This window comes from Pagrus major, chromosome 1 (assembly GCF_040436345.1).
Source record: "Pagrus major chromosome 1, Pma_NU_1.0".
In the NCBI taxonomy this organism is placed as follows: domain Eukaryota; kingdom Metazoa; phylum Chordata; class Actinopteri; order Spariformes; family Sparidae; genus Pagrus; species Pagrus major.
This window is the reverse complement of record NC_133215.1, coordinates 33,914,829-33,937,731: the sequence shown is the minus strand read 5'-3', so window position 1 is coordinate 33,937,731 and position 22,903 is coordinate 33,914,829. Positions and strand designations below refer to the sequence as shown.

At 40.2% G+C, this 22,903-nt stretch overlaps 1 protein-coding gene across 1 annotated transcript in view; it reads left to right on the top strand.

The window, feature by feature from the left end:
- Positions 1 to 22,903, top strand: part of sorcs3a (sortilin related VPS10 domain containing receptor 3a) — a 288,150-nt gene that overhangs the window by 127,204 nt on the left and 138,043 nt on the right. Inside the window, exon 4 of the mRNA XM_073476289.1 lies at positions 19,582 to 19,681. Coding sequence (XP_073332390.1) covers positions 19,582 to 19,681 — 100 coding nt within the window. The remainder of the gene's footprint in view (positions 1 to 19,581; positions 19,682 to 22,903) is intronic.

The following is a 22,903-nucleotide window of genomic DNA, read 5'->3' as shown; positions in this document are numbered from 1 at the left end:
TTTTTAGTGTCTCAATAAGTTTACATACAGATCATTAAGCTATCTATGAATGCCATGAGACAGATACATTCCAGAAAATAATGTGTGGAAGTGCACCCAACCCTGTGCTCTACACCTCTAACAATCTCCCTGTATGTATATACTGAAGGTGGGGCAGAGGATTAGCTTCAAGTCAGAGAAAGTGTAAGTGCATGCCAAATCACTGATGAATTTAGCGTTAATTATATACATATATATATATATATATATATATATATATATATATATATAAGATAAAATTGAAGTGAACATCCAGTACAGCTAGTGCAGCAGTCCACCACCCATACTAGGAGCCAGTCATCGTAGTCCCTCAGTGAGTCCCGCCGGATAGCTGAGCGGAATTCTCCATCTGCTCCACCCCCTTGTCCAAATCCATTCTTACCATGAGCTTAACAGTCCTTCAGGGCGGCTGTAACAGGCTAACTGTTGTCTTTGCGCACTAGTAGCTATCTACTGCTTAATGAAATAAGGTAAAGGTACATCTGAACAAAGGAAATTTGAACTCCATTGAAAAGGCCTATAAAATGTAATGTTTTAGGGATGTGTTTAAAAATAGCTCATTATTTACACATTATAATTTATTTTCTAATATGTGACTGTATGGATCTAGGGTTAGTCACTTTACCCAGAACTGAAGATGATATTTGGAAAGTATCATTGGATCAAGGCGATGTCAATATTGTCTCCCGCCTTTCTCTCTACCCTGCACCACCACTGCACACAAACTACCCTTTCCCTTCTTTCCTGCCCTGGCCTGCAGGTGTTACAGTTCAAGCATTTTAATCAGGATTTCAATAATGGATTTTTCTCCCTTTTTAAACTAACCTCATCACATTTCCAGTTTTTCCAGTAGTTATATACACCGATCAGCCACAACATTAAAACCACTGACAGGTGACGTGAATAACATTGATCATCTCATCACAATGCGATGTTCTGCTGGGAAACCTCGGGTGCTGGCATTCATGCGAATGCCACTTGACACACACCACCCATCCAAACACTGTTGTGGACCAAGTACACCCCCTCATCACAACAACACTACCTGATGGCAGTGGCCCCCCAGCAGGACAATGTACCCTGACACACACAAACACTGCTCAGGAACAGCTCGAGAAACACAATAAAGGGCCCAAGCTGTTGACCGGGCCTCCAAATTCCCCAGATCCCAATCTGATCGAGCATCTGTAAGACGTGCTGGAGCAGGTCTGATCCATGGAGACCCCACCCCCCAACATACAGGACCCAGAGGATCCACTATAAAACGCCCTGGTGCCAGACACCACAGGACACCCTCAGAGGTCTTAAGTACATGTCTTCACAGGTCAGAGCTGTTTTGGCTGCACAAGGGGAACCTTCACAATATTAGGCAGGTGGTCATAATGTTATGCCTGATGGGTGTATACGTGCATGCACCTTTTTACTAAAAAACCTTAAGTAGCAGGGCCGTTCAGAGAACTTCAGAGGGGCAGGTGCTCAAAGTTAAAAGGGGAACATGGAGATTAAACAATGAATTGATCAGTCGATCAAAAGAAAATTAACTGACAACTAGTCTGATAACAGATTTTTTTGTTTAAGTCATTTTTCAAACATAATTGTAAAACATTTGTTAGCTCCAGCTTAATTTATTTTTGTTTCAATCTCCTCTCTTTACGAGGCATCTCTGCACTGCTGAATGAAATTTCATGACAAATACAAGAAATTTTGATAAACATAAAACAATAACAGATACACACAGTTAAAACTGTGTAAGCTGCAAAGCAACTTACTGATGACATGATTTATCTTAAGCAGCTTTATGTTTTGCTAGCCTATTAGTCCTGACTTGTAACTGAACATTGACTGAGAGACCAGAAAATCATTGTCTTGTTTTAAAATTATGAGCACCAGAGAGTGCCTTCTTAACAATGTTTTATATCGTCTCGTCTTTGTGGTTGAGGTTGCTGCTGGAAAATGCAATGGTCATTTCATGCGCATGCATGTGAACGCGTGTTCATGCACAACAGGGTTATCTATCCAAGCTGCGGTTCATTATGCCCATTGGCATTTATCAAAAGTTGTTTTTAGGTTTCACGTTTTTCAGGCACAGAGTCACAAAACAGTGCTGGAAGCGGCTGGTAAATAAAACACAGACAGTAAGATATAGGCTATGTACTGTCCGTCTTAGTCTCAAGTCTTGGAAAAACTTGGACTCACCCATGGATCGCTCCAACATGGACCTCCTGTCCCTCAGCCCCTCTGATGAGGACCTCTTCAACTCGGCTCCAGTCTCCTTTAATCTCAGCCTGCAGCAAGGCCTGGAAGACAACGGTATCAAGGTTGCTCCAGAAATCCAGTTCACCACATCCTCCAGCCCAGAAAATGGGACTACCGAATACCAGCTTTTAACCATATGCTCCACTCGTGGAAGACCTGCCACGAAGACCAGAAGTGCGAACAACAAGGCAATTCCTCCCTCTGCAACTCCTACTCACTCCCTCACTCACTTCCCGAGGTAGCCGACCCACCAGGGACACGGACGCATCTCCACGCCGCACTCAGGGCAGCCGGTCACGCTCCAGTCAGCTCTCCTGATGATTCACTTCTGTCTGACTGAATAATGGCGGTAGCACCTCCCAGGTTGCCAGCTCTGCTCCATACTAGCCTCCATTCCCTCAAATGACTTATTCTGAATCACACCACATCATAATGTGATCAATGGCACCGGGTTGCCAGGTTCACACAAAACATCTCATCCTTCCATCAACCTCTCCCTCACTCTACTGGCACCAGGTTGCCGGTTCCTCTCCCCGCTACATCCGCTTTGCAACAATCTCTATCCCTCACTATTGGCAATGGGTTGCCGGTTCAGTTCAACCTTCATGAGTGCTTTCCAAATTGCATACTTTTTGTTTTTACTGTAGTATGTACTGCAGCCGCCTTTACAAAGTATATACTGTTGCATGCAGTATGCATACAATTGGGACATTGACGCAAGGTCTCAAGTTGCTAATCAGACTGTAAATGGATGCAAGATGACATTTTTGCAGATATCTGATTAGCTTCAGCTAGGTAGGTAGCTGAAAAGGTGTTTTAAAATTGCAATGTTTTCAGTTATGCTAACTAGCCAAACAGTCATTCAGATTGCTTCACTAGACATACATGACCTGGCCTACTTCAATATCAGCTGTTACAAGGAACTTTCATTTGTTTGGAAGAGAGAAAAAAAGACGTATGTACTAAATGTTTTCTACTTTTTTTTTAAACATCTGTTTGCAGGATGCATAGTAATGAGATAATGTACCTATTTGTGGATTTTTAAGATCAGTAAGTGTGACGATAGTGAAACAAAGTAAACTTTGTTTTAGTGTCGCACCACCAGACTACAGAGCAGCTTCTTTTCTAAGGGTGTGAGACTATTCAATTCATCCTCAACACTCCACTATAAGAAAAGTTCCAATTTTATGAATTATGAAGCCCGAATAAGTTGGAATCTGACCTGGTTGCAGTAACAGTAAGAGTAACTACAATAGCTTTACACAAACAGCCAATTTTTTCACCGAACTGAGGCTGTTTTTATAACCAGTTAAAGGTTCTTTGTAGTACAGTAAAATTGTTGAAGTAGTGAGGAAAATGGAAAATGCTACCATTTTTGTTTTGTTTTTTTCTTTATTTTCCAATGTGTGAACATGGAATTACTGTAAGAAGTATAAAGCTTCAATGTATTTTTGCATTTACGTACCTTTTTAAAATGGTAAATGGACTTGCATTTATATAACGCTTTTCCAGTCTAATGACCACTCAAAGCGATTTACAACACACATTCAACCATTCATGCACACATTCATACACTGATGACAGAGACTGCAATTGGGGGTTAAGTACCCTGCCTAAGGATACTTCGATGTGCAGCCCATGACCTGGGGATCGAACCACTGACCTCCCGATTAGTAGACAACCCTCTCTACCTCCTGAGTCACAATTAATAATTGAAATAGTAGTATTAATTATATATTCAGTTATATGTTTTACTCAGTTGTTGATTGGTTGGGTTGTCAGCAGGATTACACAAAAAACTAGTGGACAGATTTCCACAAAACTTGGATGAGGATGGGTCTCAGTCCAGAACAGACCCCATTAACTTTTGGTGTTGATCCAAATAAAGGGTCGGATCCAGGAATTTTTGACATTTTCATCAATTTCTCGGAGAATAATGCATGGATCTTGATGAAAAAAATCATGTGTGGCTGGTATCTATGAGTGAGTACCATTTGATGCAGAAAATAGATCTGGTGAGCTTAAATTCTATCAGGTTTGATATTGGATTGGGCTTGATTGAGTTAAAGGGGACTGCAGGGCCTTGACGGAGGTATGCGCTCTACTGAGTGCCATTCTAGTTAGATGTAGAGAAGAATAAACATTATTTTATGCACCTTTCATAAGTGTCTTCACTAGAGAGCTCTCCTGCTTCTCCATCCTTTTTTAGCAGCATGAACTTCCACTTCTTCCTGACCCCGACATGTTGGTTATTATCACTAACAACACTCCAGGAATGCTGAGGAACAGACTCGAACCCATGGGCCACTATAGTGTGATGTCACTACAGCAATACACTTTGTAATAATCTACCCATCGAACTGCTGTTTTCCAGGCCTTCCATGGCATGAATAATGAATGGAAGTCATTTCTGGTTGTTCTTTGCCCGCCAGCTATGGGGGCTTTTTTTTCCTCTAAAGCATTCAGTCTGATTAAGATTTAAATCAAATCCTGTACAGCAGCACCTGTGATGGACTGCAAGAGAAAAGTGGTTGTTGGTTCACCAGAGTGGACAGCAGAGGATAACAGGGTTTGGATGAGGTGAAAGTCATGAGACGATATGGGTCAGTTCAGTGGAAAGCAAGGTGGATGTCAAAAGCGGAGTTATCTTTGGTAACCTACAAAATCCTTCTAGACCTCATAAAAAAGTCATCACGTCTGGGAAGATTTTTTTTAAATTTTTATGCTTTATTTAAAGATTAATTCTGGAAAAAGCATTCTAGAGTGAGGCGAGCAGGAAAGGGGTTGAAGCAAAGATACTTGCCTACCCGCTGTCAAGGTTGAGTGGAGAACAAGGGCTGTGAGTGTGGGATACACGACAAATGTTGTCACTGAGAGCGATCTTTGAATGTCAGCACTTCTGTCCTACTCGGATGTTGCTTTAAGGTATTTCCTCAATGCTGCATTTGTCAGGCTTGGTGCTATGATGCGGTCAGGGTTATATTTGGTAAGGCCTGATGGCAGCACAGGATTCTGTGAGGATTTTATTTTACAATTTTTATAACAACTCCTGTTCCTGTTTTGCTTGTTGTTTATATGTATCACACACCAGCACTTGCTTGTTTTGTGAAATCTTTAGTTTAACAATGCAGGCTTGTCTGTTTGTTCAAGTGGCAGCAGCATGGATTCCAGCGTGGCAGCCACATTTCCTGTTTCTGTTTGTGTCACACATGGGTTGGTTTTATGTTCCTTTCACTATCTCCCACTAACACAAACACATACATTAATGTGCACACACACACACATAGTCTGAAATGTACAGATGTACAGGTTCCAATATTTTTTTTTTATTCTTCACCGTCTTCTGCTCTCGGGTGTGCTTCACTGACAACTCCAAAACACCTAGAAATACAATATCTTCCAATCTTAATGTGTCAGTTCTCCAAAGTCATTTTCAATTATGCTTCAGTGGATTCAGCATTAGAGGAGAGACTGTGCAGCAGTTGCCTCAGGTGAAAGATTTAAGCATGTGTGCATGCCACCTTTGAGCAGGAGTGTGTGTGCATCCTTAAATTTTCACAGGAGTGCAGCTCAGGGTGAGTGTATATTCTACTGATAAACTCCTTGACAGCTTGTACATTATGACTCTTCTTGCTGAGATATGCTTTGCTGATGGTAGCAGTGATTATTAAAAGCAGCTGGATCCTTGCTGCCTCTGCTCAAAACATGCTGCAACACAATCTTCGTACTTTATTTCCTCTCTTAGATCTCATGTAATATCATCATTTTTAGTCTTTCGGCAGGCGGCAAATATCAGAATGGGTTTTCATTCTCTGAAAAAATTGTATATATTGTCGATTGACTCAAAACAATTTCTTTTGCTGATGGAAGCCAGTGGAAAATGTATGTGTATTTGCTGTGAATGATGCATTACGTGCTGGTTTTACCAAATGAAACTGGGCTATCAGGCTCTCTGTGTCTACCTTTCAGTGTTTCTAATGAATCATTTTTGCATTTGTATTATGTATTTAAATAATGCAAATATTGTGTTCTTGTCTTTCTTTGAGTGTACAAGTTGATATCAGCCAGAGGTGTAAGGCATTGTCAGAAACATCCCCCCCCCCCCCAAAAAAAAAAAAAAACACCATGAATTTCCCAAAGCATCCTCATACCTAAACAACTGAAAAGGTCAATTGCCAGTTACTCCAAAAACAACATAGATTACCATTCCAAAACAACATGACTGTTGCACCGTACCAGCAACAGATCGGACCTACACGGACTGGTGTACTGGACCTAACTTAGTTTGGTTAGGTTTAGGCACTAAAACTACTTTGTTAGCTTGGAAAACATTGTGGTTTGGATTAAAATAACTATGTTAGTCATGTAACTTCAGTTAGAATGTACCTACATTACGTAACTACAGTTACATTTTGTATGTCACATAACTCTAAGGCGTTTCTAAGTTAAAATAAGTCACCCTTGACATTTGCTTTCCCACTGGGCATGAGCAACAGTCTCCTGGGTGAAAGTCCTGTGCTTGTTTGACCCAGCCAACCATTCTGACCTCCTCTCTATGTGGACTTTCTCACTCTTTATACTACTTTGCCCGACTTTCTCCTTTACTGCTATAAGAATTACTAATAATTACTAGCTAGAGGTCGCTATCTTACACGAAATGTAAATATGGGTCATAATATGGGTCCTCTCACTATGGACTCCAACTCTCCCCCTCCTCGACCTGCACTGTTTACACCGCTTCATGTTAGGAGACAGCTGAACAAACTCCCCGCCGGTAAGGCTGCAGGCCCTGATGGTGTCAGCCCACGGGTTCTCAGGCTGCACCTGGATCCCCTTCAGTTCGCCTACCAGCCCCGGATTGGAGTTGAGGATGCCATCATCTACCTGCTGAACTGTGTCTATGCCCACCTGGACAAGCCGGGGAGCACTGTGAGGGTCACGCTCTTTGACTTCTCCAGTGCTTTCAATACCATCAGGCCTGCTCTTCTGGGTGACAAGCTGACAGCGATGCTGGTGGATCCCCTCCTTGTGTCCTGGATTGTGGATTACCTCACTGGCCGACCACAGTACGTGCGCTTGCGGCACTGTGTGTCAGATGCAGTGGTCAGCAACACCGGGGCCCCACAAGGGACTGTCCTCTCTCCTTTCCTCTTCACCCTTTACACCACGGACTTCAGCTACCAGACAGAGTCTTGCCATCTTCAGAAGTTGGATGTATCAGCAAGGGTGAGGAGGCTGAATACAGAGCTGTGGTGGACAACTTTATCACATGGTGTGAGCTGAACCACCTGCAGCTCAACACAACAAAGACCAAAGAGCTGGTGGGGGATCTGAGGAGAACCAGGACACCAGTGACCCCAGTTTCCATCCTGGGGCATAACGTGGACATCGTTGAACACTACAAATATCTGGGGGTGTTCATCGACAATAAACTGGACTGGACTAGGGTTAGACTGGACTAACCCTAACCCTGAGCTGGACACTTTGACAGCAGTGTCAGACAGGAGGATGCTGTCGAAGTCGCGGGCGATACTGCAGTATGGCTCTCACCCTCTCCACAACGCTCTGGTCAAACAGAGGAGCACTTTCAGCGAAAGACTAATTGCTCCCAAATGCATCACTGAGCGCCACAGAAAGTCATTACTACCTGTGGCCATTACACTTTACAACTTCTCTCTCTGATGATCAGACTCAAATGGCTATATATATTTATATATGTATATATATGTGTATCTATGTATACTTCCCATACCATATATATATATTGCACTGTATATCTGTAAATACTTGGAGTGGTCATTGAACACTTGAGACTGTCTACTTTATTATTTTATTTTATTGTCTACTTTAATATTTTATTTATATCTTTATCTTTATCTCTTGTTTCCATTCATGCTATATTTCTATTTCTACTTTGCACGGAGCATCTGGAACAAAAACAATCTTCCCCCGGGGATTAATAAAGTATTCTGATTCTGATTCTGATAAACTGCTTTCACAGTCGACCTATGTGGTCATTTTTCTGATGAAGACAGACTGAACTTTCTTTTAACAACAGATGCAGGGAAACATTTTCAGGCTCTGGGATGTTAAATGTGCTTTAAATCAAGTGATGTTGCTCTAATGTGACTGGTATGCAGATTGAAAGTCTTATTCTCTACACAATCCATTTCATATGATGCTGTCTTTCTCTACCTGTAGTAAAAATTCTTGCAAACAAACAAATCAAAATCTTGTATTGTACATGTACTGTCACACCTTCTCTTTCTGTAAAATGTTTTAAAATTAGTAAAAACTAGCCCAGTGATGGCAAGCATCTATATTTTTCTCCGCCTGTCTGAGCTAAATACCTGAGCACCACCTACACAAGCCAATGACACATCTGAGCAGTCTTTTAGTGTTATCGGAACATTTCTGATTCTGGCAACTGGCAAGTGGTAGTGTCCAAAAAGGCCTCTGGATCCAAGCAAAAGACACTGATGTGAATGGGCTGAAAGCAGTCCATAGACTGAACCAATATTAACTGATTTTACCTTGTTTTTCTACAAACACTGAATGTATCAGAAAAACATGACATAGGCCATATTCACAGGTGGGCCATTTTCCTATGACATCATGAATCTCAAATACTGATGATCGGTAGTGGAAATCCACTAAGATTTAAGATAAAACAACATATTAGATAACCCATTAGCTTCCTTGATAGTGGTACTCGATACAATGGAAAAGGTGACCATTAATTCTAAAATATCAACGCACATGAAATACAACGTAATTTACAAACATACAAACAGTAATTTTAACTGGGAAATGGCTGAATGCTAATGTTAGTTAATGTGTTATCAATTATGTGGTTTTACCTTAAATTATGGCCTGGTTTCCTTAATGAGATCTTTTCAGATTCGGATCAATGGGTATGTGATGACATGATAAAAATTTGTCAGAATCCCTACCTTTTATTCAACTTGAAAATCTGGAACACAGTAGCATAACATTATCCCAGCATTTGAGCCTCCCTCCCCGAGCATATCATCAAGTGAAGATTCTGCATAGGGGCTTTCAATGCCTCACTCCAGACAAATAAATATTCCTCCAGAGCTTATTTTCAGTGAATGTCACTGCATTGAAAATATTGGGTGTATCATATGTAATCGACTGGTATATTCCCACATTTTAACTGTACATTCATGACTGGCTTTGTTTTTTGCCCTATCAATATGAAATGACTGGGCAGGAAGGCTGCTTTTAGATGAATTATTAAGCCAAAGTTAACTGTACTTTCTGTGACAGTGAACTATAACAACAGTGTTTCTGCTTGAATGTTGTCTTGCGTGCTGGCTTAGTGCTTTGGATTAAAGCACAGTAATCCATTGGTTGAATAAAGCAATACTATGGCTACAAGTAACAGACTAATTGCCCCGGGCAACTCATCCATCCATTCAGTTTCTATGCCCGCTCACTCCTGTTAAGCCTGACAGAAAGGCTGAAACATTTATTTTCATGCCTCAGATGAAATGGCAGGGTAACACCCTGATCAGGTCACCAGTTACTGTAGGCCCATCACACAGACAAACACATTACAATCTACACTGGGGGGCAATTCTGACTGAGTGAGCATTGATCCTCAGTTCCTTGAGATGTCTAGACTACTATAGGTTGAAATTGGTATTTTAACACATCTAGGTCACTTTAAACCATATTTCAGTCTGAAAGAGGTTGTAACTACAAGCTGAAATACAGAAGTGTGACACAATAGCTGCTCGGTGTCAGGCCATTATGAGTCACAAGAAAAGCTTTAATGCTCCCTGGCAGAGATTGTAGAAGTCTGCAGACACCCCAGTATCCTGCATACTGTAGAGATGGGGGTGAATAGACAAGTCAAGTATCTTTGTAGATAGTTTGAGTATGGATGGAAAATGAAGATATTTCTTAGTTTTAAAAAGTACTGTTTTTATTTCACCCATTATTACACCTAAACAACAGAGATCCCACTGTGTTAAAAGGTTGTAGGACTTTCACCACATGTATCATTATTGCTGCTACGTGGCTTTCATTAACTCTGTCATTTTCCGTTCTGCTGCGAGGGAACACAATTTTTGCTCAAATACTGGGGGGCAGCACTATAGATGCAAAAGTAAAACCATCCCAGTGAAAATAATATGAATGCTTCTTTATCAATCAGCAAATATTAACAAAGAAATGACAGATTTTTCCTCATACACAATGCACTTAACATTTCATAAAGACAACATTGTTGTTGCATTATTACAGGTTACAGAATCTGACATCACACAATACAGTGTATTGCTCTTTCTCAAGTGTTCCAAATGCTCCAAGTTTGTACTTTTCCATTATGGACGGTTGATCAATATTTATGCAAAGGGATTTGTTTGGTTGACTGCAAGTGTACCCACACTTCAGAACGTTAGTAACATTTGCCTTTTTATTATAGCTGACCACATTACTTTCCTAATCTGAATTTAGTATTTTAGTTGTCTTACCCATACCATTGCATTAACCATAGTTGCTATGCTCAATATTGCAGAGCAAACAGTCATCATTTAGCCTTCAAATAACCAAATGAGTGCCTGCTGAAGAGTTCAAATTGAACTGAGTTGCATGTCTTTGGAGTTTGAGGACATCAGAGTAGCAAAAGAAAACCCTCACTAACATGAAAAGGACATCCAAACTCTACACTGAAAGACCACCTTTGAAACACAGGATCCATCATGTCCTGTGAATTCCTGCAAAAAGGGAGGACATGGGGCCATGACAGTGACAGTGAACAATATATAATAGATAAAAGATAGATTTGAATAAGTTGTATTGGCACTGAAAATAAATTTGGCCCTGAAAGCTCAAAAAATGCAGAAAACAGACATTACCAGAGCTCACAGTTCACAGTTAGAGTCTGATGTCAGGTTGTTTAGTGAAAAAACTTTGGGTGCTAGGGAGTTTCAGATGAGTAATGAAAGCCACCGGTGTGTGGTCAGTGTGATTGTGGTACCACAGACTCACTGCAATTTCTTTAATCTCCTGAAGATATGAGTCAAAGTCGGCATCAATGTGTGTATATTAAGTCTGTTTCTTTCTGCCATTGTTCATCACATAGACCCTGACGTTATCTATATTAGCTGACATTAGTTAACGTCAGAACTAATTCCAGCAGACCGCCAGACCAGAATAAAGTGAGTTAAAAATAAACTTTAGAACTAGCCCGGTTCTATGTGAAAGAACAACAGCAGAAAGAAACAAGCTTAACATACCCACAGTTTGGATGTTTAAAGTGAACTTGTGGGAGCTGTGTGCTAGGTGTGCGCTCATGTCAGAACTGTGTCGGCTCCAAAACTGCAAAACGCAGCAAGAGGCGTTTCCTCATTAGTATGCATTAATATGCAAATCACACTCTCCTTGACCCTCACATCAGACCCCGCCTTTCCACACCAGAACAGTGACAGAAAGTTGACACGGAAAAAATACTGACATCGTAAAGATCCTGTCACTAAAAAAAAAAAAAACAGACATGAAGGAAAGATCTTAACATTGTCATTGAAATGCATCAAAATAAAATTATTTTTAGTATCTTTTTTTTATTTTTCAATGTAATTTTTTAAGTGCCAAATATATGTTTCAGTGCCAATACAACCTATTCAAATACAAATGTTTCAATGCCAATGTTTCCATTGTTAATTCAGGTTTTGTTTTCAATGACAAATTTTATATTCGATACAATTGCTCATCGTCACTGTTCTGGCCTCAAAGGAGGACCTTAACGCAGACAAACACAAACAACGCAAAGGCAGGTAGGATTAAAGAACATTTAGTTGAGGCAGGGGTCATAAACAGGGCTACAGGTTGGCAACAGATGGCAGTCTGAACAGTCAAACCAATCCAGAGGGCACGGTTGGTGAGCATGTCAGGAACAAGCATGAGGAGAAACCAGGAACAAATCAGTTACAGATTCAGGTTTATATGGCTTGAAAGGAACCGCATGTGCATTATTAGGCCCTTTCACAGCTACCTTGTTTGGTCTGCAATTTAAAACTTGATCTAAACCAATATTACTGTTATCCCTTGCCCATGGTTGGGATCAAACAGCCACACCTTGATCTGACCAAAGGTGGAGGTCTGAGTGGGATCAAACTGAACTATTGTTTAGTTTGTTTTCTAGTGTTAAAACATTTTTCTAATGGTTTGGACTTTTCCGATCAATTACAGGATTTACATCAAAATGAAAAACATCAAAACAAGTATCATGTGAAACCAAAACCAACAGGACCAAATGTATACAATTAAAGCAAATACTTGGTTCAGACGTTGATTCAGACTTTCAGGTGTGAAAAGACCTATTGACAATCTGAGAGTGAAAAGGTGAGTTGGTGGGCGGAGAGGGTCAGGTGACTCGTAAAAGGGGTTACTGCAGGCTAGGGGCAAGTGGCTAGAGACAGACAGAGTCAGTGAGATGAATGAGGCAGATGGAAAGATCAGAGGGCATCTGTTGGACAAGTGGAGAATAGCAATGAACACGTGTAGGAAGGGGCACAGAGGTAGAATCTTGTGTTCCTTTAGCTCTGTACTACTTGCACATGAATATACATCAATAAATGAATTCAAAGCAAGGTACCATAGAGTGAGAGTGTTTAGCTAGTGCTTTGCTGGGTAACAGAAGGTTAATAACATTTTTCAGTTGGGCCAAATCTTGCCTCTCATACTTTGTTATCAAACTCTCGGGCGTTTTGATTCAGACAGCTCTGTTTAGTCCTTTTCCTGGTCACCCAAAGTTCCCTGGATTCTATCCAGCGACCAGGCTTGTGTCGAGGACCTGTGGCTTGAGCAGAATTGGCTTTGTCATCCCCCTAGAGTGTGTTCCTGTAACAAAAGACTGCAACAATTCAGACAATTGCAGTGGAAATGTCTGTAACGCATTCAGGCGTCTCTACTCCTGACCCCTCAGCACTGCATAGAACGCTCCGGTTCACCAGTGCAGAGAATGTTTTTCAAGCGCATCAGTCAGCGAGTGTTCAGAGTCTTCAGGCTTGATTTTGCTGCAGGGCGCACTGCTAAGAAACCTTTTCTCTCTCCGTCCCTCTCGCTTTCTGAGCCTCCTGTGTATCTGCATGACTCTGTTTCTGAGGACAGACAATTGAGTTGTTGATGCTTTGGTTGAACTCCGACAACCACCTGATGATGCCTTCATTTTCAGACCTCTGATGAATATTGATTTGGTGTTTTCTGTTCTTATTGTGTCTCTTTGCTGTTTTGTATGCACTAGCATGCATTCAAAAACAGTTTTTATCCGTCAGCAAGCGAGCCGGAGTCACTGCCTTACAGTGAGAAGAGTCGGATCAGCAACCTTTTGTTTTCCTTGGAAAAATATTGCAACAGACTTCTTTCTCTTTAATTCCTGTATGCTTCAGGGTGATGTGCTTTCTGTGTACGAGGTTGAGAAACTAAGATGATTTGGTTGGAGTTTTCATCCTTCAGTCTTTGAAGTGCATCTCTCTCTCTCTCTCTCTCTTCCCCTCTCTCTCTCTCTCGCTCTCTCGCTCTCTCTCTCTCTCCCTCTCCCCAGAGAATGGTCAACAGTGTTGTACACCAACGCTGAATTGTTCTGCTTTACTGGCAGCCATCTGGCAAAACCTCACAAACACCCCCCTAATGCAATTTCTGTCAGCCTTTTTTCTCCCCAATCATTTGATGTTCACACACTGCAATGCACTACACTGTATCTCTCTCTTTGTGACTGTGTAGATACAGCAGATTTAAAATTTTTGTTCCACTTCACAAGACACATTAAAGAGAAAAGGTGATAGATGCTCCCTACATGTTCTGATATTGGTTATTGTCTCTTTATACCAAACCTCCAGGCATGGGCACCTAGTCATGTTTTAAAATGGGTGAGCAAACAGCTTAGATGTAAAGGCTTATTGGCAGGGGCCTGGAGGTCCTTCTCCAGAGGGGAAAAACGATTAATTTGATACACCACCTTAGTCATGAAACAGCTCCCTGTCTTGATTAGTTGGATTTAGGGTACTATGAAAAACAAAAAATCATCAAGAACAGTATATAATTGGGTGCATCAGGACAGGAAAGTATAAAGAAAAAACGGCTACCTCATGTTTGAAATTATTTTTATAAAAACATTATGTAGCCCAAATTGGTATTAGGTTGCAGGCTATTCTATTTCCACTATCCTTGGTTAGTCTGCTGTTGTGTAGGGCGAAGGAGAAAGCAGGGCAGACAAAATAACAGAGGGGATTGAGTGGTAAATTGGGTAAACTAAACACGTCCCCTGTCTAAACTGTCCAGTGCCAAAGGCTAACTCCACCAATTTTCCATACGAAAGTGTGTTTACAGGTCTTGAGGAGTACTACTGTATACGTAAAAAAAGTAGTATAAAGCCTTTTTAGCTCTATAGGAAGCTGCATGTAATCTGATAAATCATGTCCAGTGATGTCACTCAGTGGCTATGTTGTATCGTGGGTAATGTGGTTGCCAGGCTTTGAAAAGGAAGAAGAATGTGTGGAATAAAAAAGGGGATATCTCTGGTTCTGCGGTATTTTGATCTTTTTTTTTTAAACTGTCCATAATGTGTCTAGCAGTGTTATAGTGACCCTGTAAAGGAGAAGTGGTTACAGACAATGAATGGATGGACATGCAGCTTCCTCGGAAGCTACAAAAAGCTTTATACTGTATGCAGTAGTCCTACTCAAGATAAGTAAATACTAGTTAACATGTAAAGTTGTTGGAAGTGCCCTTTAAGTAATGGCAAATTCATAAAAAGGTGAGTATATCCTATTTTATCCCATTCAAAATGTTAAGAGCCACATTACACTTAAAAGAGGCGACTCTTTGATTTGGTACCATGTCCCATCTCCAAAAAACAATTCTTGTCCCAACAGTGAGCTAACACTAGTTGGCCAGGCTGGCAAAATTAGCTAACACTGAGCTACAAATCAGTTCAGCATTTCAGCAGCAGTACAGTAGCGACAGTTAAACTAAATGGCATGTTTCTCACATTTGTAAACAGTCAGACTCTTTTTGTGGTTTGACAGTGATTGACAACCAAAGCATGTTGAGGCAAATGATCATTGAAGGGTCTGATGGAACCAACTCAGAGAGTGGCCCAAAAATGTGATTTTTCTCTTGCTTGTGATTGTCATTGCTTAAAATAATTAAATAATCAATGATATACGCTGCTTAAGTATACCTTTATTTTCAAAAAATGGAGTAGCAAACCATGAATTTGCTACCCCTTATTGAATAGTAAGGATGCATTTGCTCAACTTGCACCATTGCTGAGTTGCCTATGCCTCCAAGAACATGATATTGCCAGTTTCATGGTCGCAGACTTAGAAAATCTTCCACTCCAGAGAGTCTGATGTAACATGATTCAAAACTGCCTTAATCTCTTTTACTGATTGTCACAAAAATACTTCCAGCTGCTATGCTATCTTTCACCGAAAGCATGAGACAGCCATTAATTCCCCAGGAAAGCTAGCAAACTGCTTGTCTAAACAGAAATGGAGACTGGTTGCCTTTTTCCGAAGAAGCATAGTGGTGTTGTGCCTGACATCAAAAATATGTACAGGACTCAAGGCAGTGTCAGTATTATTCTTTCTTCCCTTCATTCTCTCTAGACACCGTCTGTTCAACTCTTCATTTCTTTGCACACAGTGACCAGACAAAACAAGAGGTAAACAAGCGTCTCAATGACTTCAGCTGACAGGAAGGTGTTGACTGAAATACAACGCTATAAATATGGTTATGCAATATAACCTTAGTTACAGTATATGAATAAAGACAGTGCCCTCGAGCTCAAGCACAAGTGTCTCTGCACCTTGAAAATTTGCATGTTCATGTCAATCAAAATAATCTAATTCAACCAAAATGGGGGGCTGGCCCCATATACTGTAGTGATTGTACTCTGGTTACTTCTCAAAGGCCTACTGGAATGGAGTAAATATTTTGGGGGTTAGGGAAAGGTTGTGGTAATTGAGATAAAAAAAAATGCTTAAGGTATGTGAGGGTAAGGCAAGTTAAACACTTTGTGAAGACTAAGGAAAGATTTTGGTTATTATTAATAAAATGCCAAGGTAAATTACTGGCGTTACATGCCCACACATCAGGCTGACCGCCCTTAATTTTCACCTCTGTACTAAAGGACACATTACTTTCTGGATTGGCAATGACTGTTGGCATGAGACTTTAGTCACATAAGACTTGCATCTTTTTGCAAAGAGCAAATAGGCAGAAATGCCTCATTCCAGACACCAGGCTGTCTGACGGCCACTGTACGGGATGTCAGCCAGATCAAATGCCACATCCTGCCTATTATTGCTGCCATGCAGGGGGTGGGGGGTGATCCAGCCGACAGAAAGCTGGTGTCAGTGTACTGGAGTGTAAGACACAGGGTTTTTCACACTCATTGGTCTATTTTCGGAGCCATATATGTACAAAGGAAAAATGGAGGACAACTAGTGCCCCTAAGCTTTTAAAGTAACCAATATTATCTGAAAATCAACTCTTAGTTATATAGGCAACCAAGTAAAAGAAACCTAAAACAAAGAAGCATGCTACCATCTATAAGTTTGGCTTCAAAGTCTGGCATTTTCCAAAACAATAGAAGCATTATGCCTTTGTAGTCAAACATAGCGCTCCTGTAATTGATTTACTTTAAAATATTAGCATGGATAATCCTCTCTGCATTACTGAGAATGCTTAAAAGTACAGCTCAGGTCAAATTGGACTTGTCAGTTTCTGAAGACTTTATTTGATTAGAGGGCCAAGGGCAGACCCAGTGTGGCTGTACGATCACTCTGAGCCTATAACAAAGACTTTCACTTTGTCTAAATTTAATTGTGAAAAATGTAATTGTGTTTGTCAAGCATTATAGCCACTGTGTGACATTGACTGAGCTGTTCCGCAAAGTTGTTGGTTTGATTTCATTGAAAAATAAACAAGAAATATGTTCTTCTGTACAGTGAAGAAATTACAAGTCTCTCTGTAGATTACTAAGAGCCCAACATTTAAACCACAAAGAATATTGCAACAATACTATCAGCATCACAGAGGTAATATTGATTACAGAACAAGAATTGCACTCAATTACAATGTATGCGGTGTTGCATCATTTATAGTCTCCACCCACTCTAGACTCATAGTTTCAGTCTAAACATAAGAATTTACCTGGTTTGATGGTTGAGATTAAATAACTTTTCATGAAAATATTAATGAAGTAATAATTTATTTACTTCCAAAAAGATCTTTCGTAAAAGGCACTGAGACACAAGTTTCTTGACATGTTACTGTCTCCAACTTGATAAGTAAATCAGTGAGAAACTGTCAGAACATATGTGTATAGCACCGCCTATGTGAAAACAACACATTTTCAGAATACACAACATCTCACAAACACAACAACATTTCAGAATACACAACATTTCAGAATACACAACATTTTAATAAAACACATTTCAGAAAACAGACATTTCAGATCAGGGAAAAGGTGGGACAACACTTCCTGTTTGTGATTGGACAGAAACCAAGTCCCAAGTGACAGTTTGATGTAATTTCCTGTTAACATTGTGTACTACCCTCTATTGTATTGTAAATTGTGTTTTCTGAAATGTTGTGTTTCTGAAATGTTCTGTTCTCTGAATTGTTCACAGCATGTGCACTAGATGAAACAAAACAGGAGCCTGTTACTAAAAAACATTGCTCCAGCTCTGCAGGTGTTCAGAAACCCCAAGGGGTACCTTTAAGTACCTAAAAGTATTCCAGTAAGAAGAGGCCGGATCAGTAAACAAAGTGGGTTTAATGACACAAACCAGCACATTTCACATTTTGTGCACATTTTATGTTTGGTTAAACACTCTTATATAGACTTAGACTTTGATTCAATACAGTGTACTTTCAGCCATACTGCCCTCTTTGACCTTTTCCATATTCATCACAAACGGGTCCAAAAAATATGAAGTGGGTGGATACCTTCCTTTTGTCATTCTGCCATTTTCTTTAAAAAAAAGTGAGCTGATTTTTCTTTTCATATTGATTGGCTCTCTTGTGCAGGTTGTGGGTGTTTGGGGGGGTCACATTTAATCTTGGTCGACATCTGAGAGCTGACGTCTCTCTACTGTCTGCGCCAAAGATATCGCCACCTCCCATTTAAGAATTCTAAGCATATGCATTATGGTGACTAGATGATGAAGAGTTGCAGTAGTGCTTACCCATGTCATGCCAAAAACAACACATGTCTCTATCTTATTTATGAAGTCTCCCTTCAGGAGGCTCCAACAATGTTACTCAGAGGCCAGCAGTGTAGTTCACCGCCTCTGCTCCGAATCAGGATCATTCTCAGCACTTCCCCCCACAGCTTCACTTTAAAATGCTTTGGAAATGATGCTGTCTGTCTGATTCATTATTGTGCTTTGTAATCATAGCAACAACTGTGTCTTTCCGAGGCATTCCGGAATGAATTTGAATGAGAGAAATCTCTTTGCAATTTCCATGAAACGCCGTTCCTGCTGAAGGAGCTTTGACCGAAAAAGGAAAGAACTCTGAAATAGGTATCATCTTCACTTTCCTCACCATGAAGTAGACTGCAAATCCAAATGAGAGTTATGCCACAGTTTTGGGTGGGTGCTTTCGTCCCCGCTGAGAGAAATATTTGAAAATTCTGGGGACAGGAATGCAGCTTTCACAGGAAAAAAAGGGAAAAGCGAGTGAAGCCCTATAAAAGCTGTAATATTCTTCTTGAAGGCAGATTTGGTAGTTACTAGTGATGATGGATTCATGTGGAGTTTCTAGGGACTATGCTGGCTAACAGGCTCATTCTCACTGTTGAATTATTAAAGCCCATGGGTTCAGGAACATCCACATGTTTTTGCACTCGTCATATTTTATTTCATAGTAGTCGTTGGGAGAGAATTAATTATTTACAGTGCCAGGTCCCCAGACACTTTCGAATGGTTCGTTTTTGTTGGCAGCTATAGATGATTGGTTAACCTTCTCTTGTTCTATTGCCAGAGGTTTCACTCCTGCACAGAGAATTTGTATATACACAGCACCATACCAGCCTTGTTGTTTCACTGTAGGGTGTGATATTGCATTCTTTTGCATCACCGCATAGTAAATATATTTGACATGAATCATGCAATGTCCCAATAATCTTTAGTCTGTTTACCCATTAGATGTCTGCAAACTTTCAGCGTGCTTTTGTCGTGTTTATCTACTGTAATATTCACCTGCCTCTGACTGCATCGTCACTCTGTTTCCTCCATTCAGATCCACTGACTATGGCTCCACATACGAGAGGATGAATGACAAAGTCGGATCCAAGACTGTCCTGAGTTACCTATACGTCTGTCCAACTAACAAGAGAAAGGTGAGGTGTTGTAAAGATGTTCTTCATCTTTAATGCTGCTGAGGTACCGTCAACACTTCCTGCACAGGTGTTTCACATTAAAAGCCTTAAAGGGCATAATCCCTGGCTGTTGATTTGATGCTTCAAGGTGGTGTAGGCACATGATATCAGGTGCCTATGCGACCAAAAAAAAAAAAAAAGCTCTCAAAAAGAAACTGAATACATGCTCCAAAAAAGCCAAATATAGAGTTTTAAATATGGAAGTTTCAGTTAAAAACATTTAAAAGATTAACTAACAATATCAACAGAGTGTGAAGAAACAACAGTGTTGATGTTACCTCAAAGATGTCTATGTGCAGTGTTGCAGAGATGACTACTAAAGTAAGCATGCTAACCAGCTAGCCCCGGCCCGTCCTGTCTCCTAATCCCACTTTGTAGCTTAATAAGTGATAGTCCGACAGCCCCCGTAGTTTCAGTTGAGTGTTTGCTTCTTAGTCTAATAAGTAACCAAAACACAAAAAATACAACTGTATACCATCTGAATTCAAATTTGTCTTTTACTGAATTAAGCTTAGTTGCCTCGTTAACTGATCATAAACAAAATGTCTTTCAACGATCTCCTCTGCTTTAGTCCAAAGAAATCCTCAATTCACAGATCAAGGTGTGAAAATGGTATAGCCCTATACGCCCTATATATATTTTTGCCCATTGCTGACGCTCGACTCTCTCTCTCGCCTCTGCCGCTTCATGCCTCTCCTGTCCCCGCTGCCATGACTTCTCGTCCTCGCAGTCATAGCCCTGGTCAGAGCCGCTGTAAATCACCTCTATCCTGCATGCGCTGTCGTCAAATTGACCTCCATCAGTCTCAGAGGCTGTGTTCAGTCCCAGTCTGGTGCCCAGGTGTGTTCAATGAGAGGCTGGTTGAGCTGAGCCCTGTTGCCCATGGTGACTCCCCCGCCTCTGACTCCTGTCAGCTAATAGGGCACTTACTGTAGCTGCACAGCTAACTGAGGTAACTTGCCAATCACAGCTAGTTGCTGCAGCCAAACATACAGCGAAGAGTATAATGAGCAGCCATCAGCAGTTATACTGCCCCCTTTAGTTTTTGAGCTACCTTCTGGTTTGCTTACAAGTTACACCTTTAACATTATGTTTAAATAATTGTATTTACTGGATACATCACTATATTCAGTTAAGCACTTAGATCGCACCCTAATGACAGACATGGGATTGATATCCCTGAGTTTTGTGACGTAAATATTGTAAATAAATTGATGTGTACATGTTGAAATAATTGGTTGGCTGAACCTGGGATTTACTCATGCCTGTTGAATATTACCTCATACGATATGATAATATCAGGATAATGTAGCATCATAACTGTATTTAAATTGTTTTCTTGGAAGCATTTCCTGATTGAAATGTCTGCAGAAAGTCACTGACAGTGGCATAAACAAAAATTTAAAAAAATGGCAGATTAAACAGATTGTTCTTATTTTACTCCAACTGAGTGGTGAATAAGACATGACCCTGTGGTACATTAAACTCAATTTTACAGTATGAGCTATGCCATGGAATATACAGGTAAGTCCACACCTTCTCAATTATTTTTGACTTCTTCTGTTAACTGTCTGTTATTTGAATATCATAGTTTATTTGACAATTTACAATATACACTTTATGTATGGACACGATGGACATGCGTGAATTTACAGTATTTCCTACCTATGCAATATAAGTGGTGAACAATATTGATAATTTAACACATTGGAAATTGTCCAGACATGAGTTCTTCCTGCATAAGAAGAAGCAGATTTTAGGAACTGCAGGCCACAAAAAAATAGAAAAAAATTTGATCATTGCCAGCTGCCAACCATCTGCCAACATCTTTAATCTGCCCCAAAGTTCTGTCAGTTACTTTTCATTTCATTTTTCTTCTGACATTCTAAGAATTTAGTTAACTGATCAGTAGATGGTTTGCACTTAGTGAAAATTCACATTCAGCTTTCACATTAGCTAAATTGAATTGTGCAAGTGCACGGAGCCCCTAAATTATTACGCTGTGTCCTCCATCAAATAATGCATAGGGCCATGTATAGGAAACAATCCAAAGCCCTACACTTTTCTACACTGTGATTTACAGCTCACAGTATCAGACAGTAAATCTACCCTCATGTGGTGAACTCCACCAGTCTAGTGCTCCCGGCAACAATTTGATACACTAGTGGAATCGTAGCCAAGAGGTCAGAGTGCTCTAAGCAGCTCAGTGAAAGTAGGTGTCTAGCCTATTTCTGTAGGCTGTTTCTTTATCAATATGTCAACTTCCTCTCTCAATATCTGGAAGATAAACTATACTAAATAAAAAATATTTTAAAAAATCCACTGCTTATAACAACCATTACAACAGACTATATGCATATGGACGAAATAACCCAGAGCTGCAGAAATTAACATTACCATTTCAGGGAGTTTGACATGATAATTAGAGGCAATTAGTTACAATGACTGAGTGCAAGTCATTCTCTGAATAGTTTCACTATTATAACAACAAAATAGTATGACAATGTGTGTCTGCAATCAATTCACAATTGACAATTAACCAGTAACAGATACCTGTAAGATAAATTACATATTTTACATGAACATTATTTAAAAAGGTATATTTTTCTGGATTGGTCCACTATAGAGATATGGTTTACTGAGCAAGCGACTCGAGTAAGTTTATTTGCTTGTGTGAAAGCAACTTATTACAAACCATATTTACATTTCTTGTTGGGCGACAACCTCCTTCAGCTGTCGTAATTATTACGGCAGCAAAAGAGGACCTGACAAGACGTAGTATAAAGAGAACCAAAGCCCACACAGGGAGAAGGATGAGGATGAATGGTTCGATCAAACACCCTGGAGACCACTGTTCATGTCCAATGTGAAACCAGTAAAGTCTAACATACTATTGTTGTTAAGTTATATCACAAACACTATGTCGCTGAAGTGACATATGTAACGTGGGCATGTTCGTTACCTGAAGTTACATAAAGTTTAGGTTTTTTCCTAAACCTAACCAAGTAGTTTTCTTGCCTAAACCTATCCAAATTGCAAGCATACACCAAAGGTCCAGCATGTCTTTTGCTGGTTCACTGCAACAGTCATGTTGTTTTGGGAAATGAGGATATATGTCATTTTTGGAGTTATTGGGATGACATATTCAACATATTCTGTTGTTTAGGGAAGAAGGATGTGTTG